Source organism: Geospiza fortis, unplaced genomic scaffold (genome assembly GCF_000277835.1).
Source record: "Geospiza fortis unplaced genomic scaffold, GeoFor_1.0 scaffold102, whole genome shotgun sequence".
Taxonomy (NCBI): Eukaryota; Metazoa; Chordata; class Aves; order Passeriformes; family Thraupidae; genus Geospiza; species Geospiza fortis.
The window spans coordinates 1,014,836-1,027,117 of record NW_005054373.1 but is presented as its reverse complement, the minus strand read 5'-3'; the positions used below and the strand labels follow the sequence as shown (position 1 = coordinate 1,027,117).

General features: G+C 46.4%; 1 protein-coding gene across 1 annotated transcript in view; it reads right to left on the bottom strand.

Annotated features, from left to right (window-relative positions):
• Positions 1 to 502: 502 nt before the first annotated feature.
• The window catches only part of MTHFSD (methenyltetrahydrofolate synthetase domain containing), a 19,371-nt gene continuing 7,591 nt past the window's right edge, over positions 503 to 12,282 (bottom strand). The window contains exons 4-7 of the mRNA XM_031060118.1: positions 10,839 to 10,929; positions 9,994 to 10,106; positions 9,660 to 9,785; positions 503 to 1,004 (exon numbers count right to left, since the gene is read on the bottom strand). Coding sequence (XP_030915978.1) covers positions 504 to 1,004; positions 9,660 to 9,785; positions 9,994 to 10,106; positions 10,839 to 10,929 — 831 coding nt within the window. The 3' untranslated portion in view covers position 503. The remainder of the gene's footprint in view (positions 1,005 to 9,659; positions 9,786 to 9,993; positions 10,107 to 10,838; positions 10,930 to 12,282) is intronic.

Here is a 12,282-nt window from a genome sequence, read left to right as displayed (position 1 = left end):
GAACTAAGCCAGTGCTTCCACTTTTCAAGACACAAAAAGGACAATCTCTCTGTCCCTGGTCATTTTTATAAAAAATAAATTGAAAACTTCCAACAGGCAAAGCCCATTTTTCAGTAAACAGAATTGTTACCCTCAGGACAGATTTCCTGCTGCTGCCTTTTAACCTGCCAGGTATCAAGGGGCAGGAGTCACTTAAACTGACTGACTGGAACCACCCTGCAGGTGCCAAGGGGCAGGGCTTTAAGCCAGGCTTAACAAAACCACCAAACAGCACCAAAACCAGAGTGTGGCTACTTTGTGGGCAATTATTTATAGAGAGAAATGGCTCCTCTGTCACCTGTGGGGACAAACCTTTGCATGTCCACGTGCAGAAGTGAGGAAAGTTTGTGCAGAAATTTGGTTTTGTTAAACCTGAGGGTTACAAAAAACCTTAAAACTTCAGGTTGGCTTCTCACAAAACAATGAAAACACCTTTTTTTGTGTGGTTTTTTTCCCCTCCATACTCATTTGTGACTATTGATTTCTCCTTGCCCTTTGTTCCTCTGGCTCTTGGCCAGCTCCACTCTCAGGGCACTGCCCCCAAGGCTCAGGCCTTGCAAGGAGGACAGAGCTCTGTGTGCAACCCCCTGCTCCCTGTAGTCCAGGAAAGCTCTGTGCTGTGCTCCCTGCCACTTCAGGGCAGCAGGAACCACCTGCAGCTCCCTCAGGGCACTTTTCAGCTGGCTCACCCTCAGGCTGCCAGGCAGGTTCCCCACGTACACAGTGGTGATTGTGTCAGATCCCTCAGATTTGGGATTTACAGGATCACTTCCCCCTGGAGCTGAGCCTGGAGCAGCCCATGGCTGGGGATTTGCAGCCATCACCTTCCTGCCTGAAATTGCTGCTCTGTTGGTGTCTGCCAGGGCTGGGTGTTCATCTTGGAGGGTGACATCCTTGCCAGCCTGCTTCTCTCTCCATCGAAGAGTCTTTAGGATGGGGATTTTTCCCAGCATCTCAGAGCTGACCTAAAAAGGAGGAATATAATTATTGTAAGAATGGATATAATTATTGTAAAAGGATTTCTTGCCTTCCAGAAAAAGATGATGAGCATCAGGGCTCGTTTGTGCCATAAAAAGAGAGGAACCTTATTATGCTCCTGCCATGCAGACAGCCAGATCATTCCAAATGTTCCTAATTGCTGCTCTGATTGGGAAGGCTCCCTAAATACACACTGCAGGACAAAAATAAACATTAGTGACTCCTGAAGTGAGCAGCACTATGGATCCAGCAGGCAAATCCCAACCAAAGTCAGGGCTATTCCAATTTGACATTTATTTATCTGAGTGCTTTCAGATCTGCATTCTCCTTGTTCTCCTTCTGTGTTTGCTTTGACTGAGGGCCTGTGCTCCTGCCCTGGCAGAATCCTACACAATCCTTGTCCTGGCAGAATCCTACACAATCCCTGGCCTGGCAGAATCCTACACAATCCTTGCTTTAACAGAAGCCTACACAATCCCTGGCCTGGCAGAATCCTACACAATCCTTGCTTTAACAGAAGCCTACACAATCCCTGGCCTGGCAGAATCCTACACAATCCTTGCTTTAACAGAAGCCTACACAATCCCTGGCCTGGCAGAATCCTACACAATCCTTGCTTTAACAGAAGCCTACACAATCCCTGGCCTGGCAGAATCCTACACAATCCTTGCTTTAACAGAAGCCTACACAATCCCTGGCCTGGCAGAATCCTACACAATCCTTGCTTTAACAGAAGCCTACACAATCCCTGGCCTGGCAGAATCCTACACAATCCTTGCTTTAACAGAAGCCTACACAATCCCTGGCCTGGCAGAATCCTACACAATCCTTGCTTTAACAGAAGCCTACACAATCCCTGGCCTGGCAGAATCCTACACAATCCTTGCTTTAACAGAAGCCTACACAATCCCTGGCCTGGCAGAATCCTACACAATCCTTGCTTTAACAGAAGCCTACACAATCCCTGGCCTGGCAGAATCCTACACAATCCTTGCTTTAACAGAAGCCTACACAATCCCTGGCCTGGCAGAATCCTACACAATCCCTGCCCTGACAATCCTCTGCCCTGGCAGAATCCTACACAATCCCAGCCCTAACAGAATCCTACACCATCCCAGCCTGGCAGAATCCATCCCAACCCAGCAGACAGTTCCATTCTGCAGAGCTGCTGGTGCTCTCTTCCCCCAGCACAGGAAATCCCGTGGGCTGGGTCACACAATGGTGGAAGCTGCAGCAGGAGCGTGCCTTGGAGCAGGGTTCCTGTGCATGTGGGCCCAGCTGGAGGCACGTCCCCTGCTTGGGGCACATCCCCTCTGTGCCACCCGACCTCCCACAGCACCCACAGCTCCTCAGACCCCACATGGATGTGCTGGGCTGGAGCAGGAACAGAAGTGCTCGGACACTGCACTCACATTGTGAGCCCGTTATTCCTGCCATCCATCCATCCATCCATCCATCCATCCCTGACCCAAAGAGCTTTTCTGGAAGGGCTCTTCCTCTCAACAGCTGAACCCCATCCATGTGAGGCATGAGATGCCCCAGGCTGCACTCAGACACTGGCAGGAAATGCAGTGGTTCCCCAGCTAATGTGGTCGAGCTCTTGGCTTGCACACTGAGCTTGGAAGGAGGAGGAATTCCTGCTTGGCTGCTGGACAAGTCCAACATCCATCAACACCAGCTCCAATGCTGAAATGTAGGGAGCAAACCAGAGCCTGGGGAAGCAATGCCTGAGCTAGCAGAGACCCAGGCTAGTAGCCCAGAATGGGAGAGGGCCAGCACCCTGAGCAGGCTGGGCTGGAGCAGCACCAGTACATCCCAGTATGCCTGCAGAGCTCCCAGCTCAGACCTCAGCAGCCCAGAGCCTCTGAATTCCTGCTCCTACAGTTACAGGCACAGCCAGCCTGCATCTGCACAGCATCAAGCTCAGCTCCCTGGGGACAGAAACCCAGCTCTGAAGTGACTCGAGGAAAAGCCAAGGCAGGGTGGGGGCAATGTCAGGATGAGGTGACAGGCAAGTCACCCAACAGAATTCTCTTCATCTTCTGAAGAGCAAACAAGCAAGGTTTTATTTCAGGCTGGAACTGAAATGATGATGATTTTATTATGATAAATAAAACCTGTGCTAGTTCTGCTAACACGACATCAAACAGCAAGGACTTGCTCCAGGAGCCTCCACACTCAGAAAGGTGCAGAGCATTTCCACATTTTACAGAGTTATTACTCTGTGGATTCTGGGGCTGATTTGTTTTTCTCAGCCAAGAATTCCAAGTGCTGTGTTTGACAGCAAACTCCCCTTCCCTGAGTGATACAACATCAAACCAAGGCCTGAAGGATCTCACTTTGTTTGTACTGGCCAACAATTAAGAAGGTTTGTTGTCCTCTGTCAAATTTCCATGTGAAATGGAAGCTCTATGCTAATTAAACCAAACAGGAAAAACATTTTTCTGTTCTCATGCAAACCAATCACTCCTGGCCCCAAAGCACAGCCCAAGAACTGCTCCTTTCATCCTGAAATTACACCGAGTTGCCAAGGCATGAGTTGGGTGTTTGGTTAGAAAGGGAAATGCTACCAAGGGCAAACCCTCAGGGCTTTGGAGATTGGGGAATCAGAGATGGGCACTGAGAGGATCAACCCTGGAATTCCCAGGACAATCCAAGGGCAGGATTTAGATAATCCAGGGAACAGCACAATCTCCAAGGGACGTCCATCAGGCATCTCCTCTCACTAAGGAGATTTTGGCATCAGCCTGCAGCTCTTGGAGCTGCAGTTTCAGGCTCCTGGTGGCCTCAGGAAGATGCAGTGACAACAGCATTTATGTTTCAGGAGGAATTTCTGCACAGAAAGGGGGATTAGACATTGGGATTAGTGCCCATGGTGGAGTCCTCATCCCTGGAGGTGTTTATGGAAAGACAGGACGTGGGACTCAGATGTCTGGTCTGGGATCAGTCACAGTTGGACTTACTGAGGTTGGAAAAAACCTCCAAAATCATCGATTCTGGGATTTTTGTAAGAGCTATGAACTATTTTCTTTAAAGTTCTGGTCAAACACCACCATGAAACGATTCTGTCATTCCCTCAAAATCCAGCCCTGTGCAGACACAACACCAACAGACCTTCACCAAAGCAACAAAGGCAGCTGATTTAAGACTTTTCTTTTTTTGTATCAGCAAAGATTTGTAAAAAATATTAGACAAGTTCTGCCACTGTCAGCTGACACCTTCCTGTCACAAGAGGCACAGGGATTTACCTTAATGGCTTTTTTCTCTGGGTTCTAGGAGAACATTTCAGCTGGGCCAAACCTTCTAAACCCTTCCTTGTTTTCTCTCACTTTTATGGCACTGAAAGGCAGAAACTCCATTTGGGGTTTCAATTCAACAAACAAATCCATTGGGGTTTTGGGGGTGAGAACCAAAAGGGCAAAGGGGGCAGTGGGTGGCAGGGGAGAGGAAAAAGCTTGTTCTGCTCTGTTGCAAAAGAGCAAACAAAAGAACCCTGTGATAGTACAATGTGTTGCTAATTACAAGCATGCAAAAAGTTCCTTTTGTCCTGTGAGCTGGGGAGGATTGCAAGGATTTATTTCCATGTGGAGAGAGGCCAAAGATATTCCTCCTCTCTTTCAACAAGCTGCACACTTCTGGGTGCTCTGCTGGCTGCTCAGTCCTCTCTAGCCTTGCTCATCCCTGTTCCTGTCCCTGCCTACTGCTCTAGGCTAAGCCAGAATTTAGGGACATTCCAGCCCAAGTCTGGTTGATCCATCTATGTGAACGTGGGCAAACCCAGCACTGGAAGCTTCCCCCATCCCTTCAAAACCAAGGCCAAACCATTCACAGATGTTTTGAAACTCTGGATTGAGTGTTGGGATTTAGCTTTGCTAGCGAAACCAAAGCTGAAGAAGTTCCCTGTCATCTCCTGACCACCAATTCCTAGACCAATTCCACACTTCAGCCCTCTGGGGTTGGCCAAATAAATGCTCATGGGTCTGTGCCATAAAGTCTGAAATAATTTGGGTTAAAAATAACCCCACCAAAGGCAATTAATCATTTAATAATCTCTGCCACGGCTGGGAGAGCCTTGGGGAAAGAGGACAGCAGAGGCTGGATAAATTCTTCTGGCACACAATTACTGGGAAAGGAGCTGAGGAGGGAAAAGTGGCCCCTTTCTGAGAGAAACCTGAGGAAAAAACTCCTGGATGCTGAGTGGCAGCACAAATTTCCCAACACTTAACCCACAGCATCCATGGCTACGACACCTGGTTGTGATGGTGTTCACAGGGGTCTTAGGATGAGGGAAGAGACGAGAATGTTGACTCCATGTTTTAGAAGGCTTGATTTATTATTTTATAATATCTATTCTACTAAAACTACACTAAAAGAATAGAAGAAAAGATTTCATCAGAAAGCTAGCTAAGAATAGAAAAAGAATGATAACAAAAACTTGTGACTGAGACAGTCTAGATAGCTAGACTGTGATTGTTCATTAATTAGAAACAACCACATGAGACCAATCCCAGATCCACCTGTTGCATTCCACAGCAGCAGATAATCAATGTTTGCATTTTGTTCCTGAGGCCTCTCAGCTTCTCAGAAGAAAAAATCCTAAAGAAAAGATTTTTCAGAAAATATCATAGCTACACCTGGTTTGATCCCAAAATGTGGTGGCAGATGGATCCTGCAGCATCCCTGCTGGACACCAGGGCTCTCCTCACCCTCTGCTCTCCCAGACCTCTGATCAGAGCCATTCTGCTGTGGGGAATGAAGGATGGGTTTGTCCTGGGTCAGAAATGCTGACCCCTGAGCCAGCCAGGGCAGGGCAAAGAGCACTGAGATCTCCTTGGAGTGAGGGATGGGGTGGGATGGGATGGGATGGGATGGGATGGGATGGGATGGGATGGGAGGCTGTCCTTATCCTGCTATTTCATTCTGCTCCTCATCTCACTGACACAGGAACACCTGGATCTTGTGAGCCCCCACCTGGAATCCCGTGCTCAGCTCTGGTGTTCCCAGCAGCAGAAAACCATGGAATGTTGGATTGAGTCCATGAAGTTGGCAGGAGGACTGGGACACCTCCCCTGTGGGGATAGGCTGAGAAGGCTGGAGCTGTTCAGCCTGGAGACATCCCAGCACCTTCCAGGAGCTGAATGGGCTGCAAGGAAGCTGGAGAGGGACTGTGACATCAGTGACAGCACAAGGGGAATGGCCTCAGAATGGAAAAGGGGAAAATTTAGTTTAGATATAGAGAAGGAATTGTTCCTGTGAGGGTGGGGAGGCCCTGGCACAGGTGCCCAGAGAAGCTGTGGCTGCCACATCCCTTGGGGACATTTGGAAATGTTCAAGGCCAGGCTGGGGAGCGCTCAGGGACAGTGGAAGGTGTGCAGGGGCTTGCAATAAGATTCTCTTTCAAATCCCTTCCAACCCAACCCATTCCATGATTTTCAGATGGAGACTGATGCAGCTGCCCTGGCAGGCAGCAAACAGCACCAAACACCTCCAGGGCTGCAGATCCACCTGCAAGGTTCATCCCCAAAGGGCTCTGACCCCAGATTATTCAAAACCTCCTTGGGACAGACCAAATTTTTTGTGCTGTGTCCTCTTTTCATGCTGTGTCCTCGTTTCCAGGAGCTCTGAGCAAACAGGGATTTGTGGCACAGACAAGGCCAGGACAACAAGGCCAGCACAGCTGAACATTTTATCATTCATTTGCACAAAATGTCCAAATATGTGCACACAATCCAAGGGCACATTGCTGGGAGCTGGCAGCCTGCTGGTGTCCCTCAGGAGAAACTCCTGCAGCCCACACTGGGAATCCATCAGGGCATTCTGGGGACTCTGCAGCGAGGCTGAGCTTTGCAAAGGTGCTGAGATGTGTGAGCAGGTGTGGAAAGCATTCCCTGCCCCAGCCATCCCAAAAACCACACCAAAACAAAGCCCTGCCTACACTGACTGCAATTCCTTCTGCTGAAGGATTTGCCAGCTTGGATGGGTGCATTTTTTGAGCTTTCCTTTCCAAATGTTCTATCACACATCCAAAGCTGTTGTTTGTTGTTGCCATCTCTGCCACTGGGATTCCCTCCCTGTTCATTTCATTTCAGGAAAATTCTTTTCCTACTGCTATAAAATCCTCAGCAAAAGAATGACTTCAAAGCCAGGAGGAAATATTTGCTAAAATATAGTGATTTTTCCACCAACTACTCTCCTTTCCCTCTTCGTGAACTCAAATGTTTTAATTTGTCTGTACAATTTCAATTTAAAATAAGCACAGCACAAATAACTTGGTAATTAGGACAAATATAATAGCCAGTGTCCCAGATAAAGATCACAGTTACCCACAGAAAATTTTAAATGAGAAAGCAAGTAGCTTCATGAATTTAGAGTTCCCAGAAACAATGGGTTGGATTCTCAAGACAGATGAAGCCAAATAATTCTCCACTGGCATCCAAATAAAGTTCTCCAGAGTGCTCAGCTCTCAGCAGCTCTTGCTGCCCTCCAGTAACTCAAATTGATGTCCCAAACCTCTGACCTCAGAGACACAAAAGTTCCACAAACACTCCCCAGCACTGGGGGTTTGGAAGTGTTTCTGGAGTGCCTGATAATGATTCTTTGGTATTGATGATGTTGTGGCTCTTCCACTTCCTTGGAAGTCCTTAAACAGCTCAGAACACACAAAAGCACTTCAGGAAAATGCAGCAGCTCCTTCAGCATGGAAATGCAGCCATGGATTTGTTTGCTGGGTGAGCACCTCCTTCCCTTCCCTCTGGAGCTGAGTGTGCATTACTGGCAGCACATCCTCACAACAACCCTTAGCTGTAATCCCATATTTGCAAACACCTGGATTTCAAACTCCTAAACATTGTCCTGCCCTGATCCAGCCCTGCTCCCCAAGGATCAGCTTTTTTTCACAATGTATTTTCCACCTCACAGGTCCTCACAATGAAGTTAAGCTACTCAGTGTTGACAAAAGCCCGTGTTTAGAAGCGGATGATTTATTTACTCACTGCCTCTTGGTTCATTTAGTTTTGCTCTGAGGAACAGGAATGCATCAGCAAAGCCAGGATTTGAAGGAGAAAAGGATGGAGAGAAAATGATGGAGAAGTAGCCAGGAAAATCCAAAGGATAAACACTGAAATAGCCCCTATCAAATGCTGGTTTTTTCACACCCTGGTGATTAACCAGACCTCCCACCTCCAAACCCCTCTGTGCAAGAGCTGAACACCACAGGCACACACAAAATAAATGCCACTCATTTCCCTGGGGTTAATGGTAATTTCTGCTTCATATAGACACCACATTTTGTTCTGGTCCCAAAAAGACAGAAAAGTGATGATTATCCCTGGTCTTCTCTAATATTCCTATTTAATCCATACAGCTCCAAACAAAAGGTGTTAAATCAACACTGAAATATTCAAATAAAGGGTCACTCTGTGCTCCATTCTCAGTGAAAGCTGCAGAAAATTCAGTTTCTGCGAAAGGCACAAAAAAAGAAATAAAAAAAAAGTGTCAGCAAGGCCACTTACTGAGAAGTCTGACACCAAGGCAGACAAACTGATCAAAAATATGTTGGCAAGATGGATGGAGCACAAGGGGTAGGCCTTCAACACAATTACATTCAATAATATCCTAAAAAAAATTACAATTCAAAAATAATTCAATGGAAAAAATGCACTAGGGCAGACAGAGCTGTTATTTATTTATTTATAACCTCAAACCCTCAACCACAGGCAGGGTAAAATGCTCTCCCACTTCTGGAATAAAAATAGTCCTGGCTAGAATTTGTTTGTTGTAGATACATTACCTAAAGAAATTTAACTCTTTCAGTTGGTTGGCAAATTTTAACAAACAAATTTTGATTTCCCGGGGAGTATTCCCTTAAAATTGCTCAGTTTGTGCAAGATGTGGGTGCACAATTCCTCATTTCAGCATTCATGCTGTACTCACTCATGCAGGATCAGCTCTGCTCCCTGACTGGATGATTTCAGAAATGAAAATCCAATGACAAAGAAAAAGCTTTCCCAGCAGGAACCTCCAGTAAAACAATTCACTCGAGGCTTTCCTGAAACTATTTGGGAAGCTGAGGAAGTTTCTGACACTGGGCAGGGGGAAAAGGCCAATCCATAATAGAACTACCAATAAATAAAGATTCATGTTTAAAATCTCTGTTCTTCCACCTGAAATTGAGCTGCAGCCACAGATTTATCCACTGCAGGAACAGGAATGTACCAGCAGCAGGTTGTGTTTTCCTTTCACAACCAGAGCAGCACAGACTTCTCCCCACCAGTTCCACCCCCTGGGACACTTCAGGATGGGAACAGCAACCTCAGATGCAGGGAAATATCTCTCCTCCTCACCATTACCCCTTAAACCCCACTGCACACAGATGCTGCTGCTTTGTTTCACCTGACAAACACATCTGCTCTTTTACCAAATATATCTAATTTTAAAAAATTGTTTCTATATAAAAATGGGGGGTTTATCAGCAGGTTATTGGTACCAGTAAACCACCAGCAGCAAAGGTTTAACTTGATGAAGATTGAACTTGGTTTGTGCCACCAGCAGCAAAAGTTTAAGATTTAACTGGATTAAACTGAACTTGCCTGGTGCCACCAGCAGCAAAGGTTTAAGGTTTAACTGGATTAAACTGAACTTGCCTTGTGCCACATTATTCCCTGAGGTTTTGGTCGTTTGCAATGGGTCTGGATGGTCCTTGTTGGAGTGAGGATGTAATCCACAGTTAAATCATGATCACCCAGCAGCTCCTCTGCTATGTCAAGCACCTACAAGGCACAGATTTGGTTAAGTAGCTAAAAACAAGCTCCCTAAAGCTGTGCCCCATTCCTGATGTCTTGTCACATGAAAATCCATCAAAGACAATGGGAATGAAGATGCCAAACCAGCTTCATTCCATGTCTCCTCTGCAGACAGAGCAGGAAGTGTCCCAGAGCTCCCTCCCAGCTGCAGAGGGGATATTTGAACATAACTCACCTGGCAGTCGTGCACGATGGTGACCACAGGTGTGTCCTCCTGCACTGCCCCCATGGACACCATCATTGCATACTCCATGTCTGCATAACCTTCCCCTTTGCCAATTCTCCAGCCTAAAGCACAGAAAAGTGGGAAAAAAATCAAACAGCACAGTGGAAAGTTGTTAAAAAGGTGTAATTAACCCAGCAGTCTGCAAGCTGTAACTCTGGAAAAAATCAGATCAGCATCTCTCACAGGGTGCAGCTTTCCTTGAAATCAGCACTGAAATGAAATAAAAAATCAGTTTTAATGACTCCTAAAAGATGCCAGAAGCTTCCCATTCAGAATAAACAAAGTCAATGTAATTAGCCAGCAGTTTATTTAGCAATTGTATTTAGAACCTTCTATTCATGTCCCACACAGGTTAATGTGGGTAAAGAGGAGTCTGGGTCACATATAAATCTGTGTTATTTTAGGCAAGGGATAAAGTCAGTGGAAAATTTTTCAGCACTAGCAGGTTTCCAAAATACTAGAAAATGCAAAATCTGATCCCCAAATAGGTCCTGAATCAGCAGGTCTAACACAAGTCCTTTCACACAGCCTGTGTGAGCAGAGCAGATCTCTGACAGGGAGCCTGCTTGGATTCCTTCAGAACACAAAGAATTTCTTTCCTCAAGAGCTTTCCTGAACATCTCTGAGGCCACTGCTGTGTGCCCACTGCATCCTGAGGCACCCCTGCTTCCCTGGCAGCAGGGATTGGGCACACACAGGGGCAGAAGCCAAGACCACAGCTCAGCTCCAAGGAGAAATCTGGCTCTGCCACTGGGCTGGGATTTGGGACTTTTCTGCTGGAAGTTTTTCCTTACCTTTTTCAGAGACAGCCACTGACCCCACAACAACCAAGTCCACTTGTGCTTTGTCATCCAGCCCCACAGGCACGCTGAAGTCTCTTACACCCTGCAGGGGAAAAAACAGCATTTGAGGTTTGCAGAGGGCACAATCTTCCAAGGACTGAGGCAGAAATCCAGGATATTTTGATAAATCCCAGTAACTCCCCACGTTTCCAAGTGTCTCTTCCATGTTTAGCCAAGCTGTACATGTCTGGGAAGTTATCCCCCAGGGAATCCTAGAATAGATTCCCTACGACAGTGACAGGAATTTTGGCACACTGCAAGGAGAGCTGAGGGAGGTGGGCACTTTTAGAAGCAAGGTTTTTTATTTAGGATCAAAACCTGATATTTTGAAACACTACTTTGGCAATCTGTTCCTAAAAATGAGGGCAAGTGACACTTCCTATTTACACTACCCTACTCTACTAAAAGCTTGAGGAATACCAGAGCACTACAAATGCTTCAATTAATTCTGAAATACAAATCACAATGTTAATTTAGACACAGACAGCTACAGCACAAAGAAATCCAACTCCACACACTCCTCTTCAATCTGTTCTCATCTTAACGAAAATTCTGTCCAGATTGCAGAAATTAAAAATTATGTTTACTTGGGTTTTTAAACATCAGAGGTTTAGAACTATTTAAAATCCATCTGTGATTCAATCACTCCCAATATATGTGTACAGCACACTGCAAATGCTCCTCACACCAACTGAACTCGCTGCTAATTATAAATTAACAATATTAAAATCACAATAAAGAGCCACACATTTTCTGTGCAGAGCAGAAACCCCAAGAATTCAGTCATTTGTGGCCGGCTATCAGCACTAACACCCATCAGGCACTTCCCAGCAGTGTGGTAAGGATTGTTTGCACAGTGCTTTGTAAATACAAACTGCCAACAGCATTTTTTCATTAGTGGGCTGGGGGAAAAACCAGACACATGGTGGTAAGAGCCCAGATCAGACAGCAGGCCAAGAGAAAGGTCTCTTGCAAAAATGCTCTTCAGCCCTGAACAGCTTAATTAGTTAATGACTGCAATAGAACTTCCAACAAAGAAAGTCACGACTAATTACCAGCCTTTACAACCTCGGTTGTTTATGGGGTTGCTGCAGAACTTTATTGCCTTTAGCAGGAGATAAAGGAGGAAATAAATCCCTGTAGCAACCTCTTCATGTTGGGGTTTCATGGGAAATAAAGATGTAAACCCTGCAGGGCTGTCTGGCCGCAGCCCTCGGCTGTGCGGTGAGCTTGGAACACGAGAGGGCAGCAAGAGACCGCGGCAAGCCCGACCGCCCCACGTGTCTGAGCCCGCCGCATGCAAATGCCACAATTCACGGCTCTTTGGCTGGTGTGGTCTATAAAAACCTCCACTCTCCTAGCGGGTAACACCTAAGAGCACGAAAATATTCCCCAG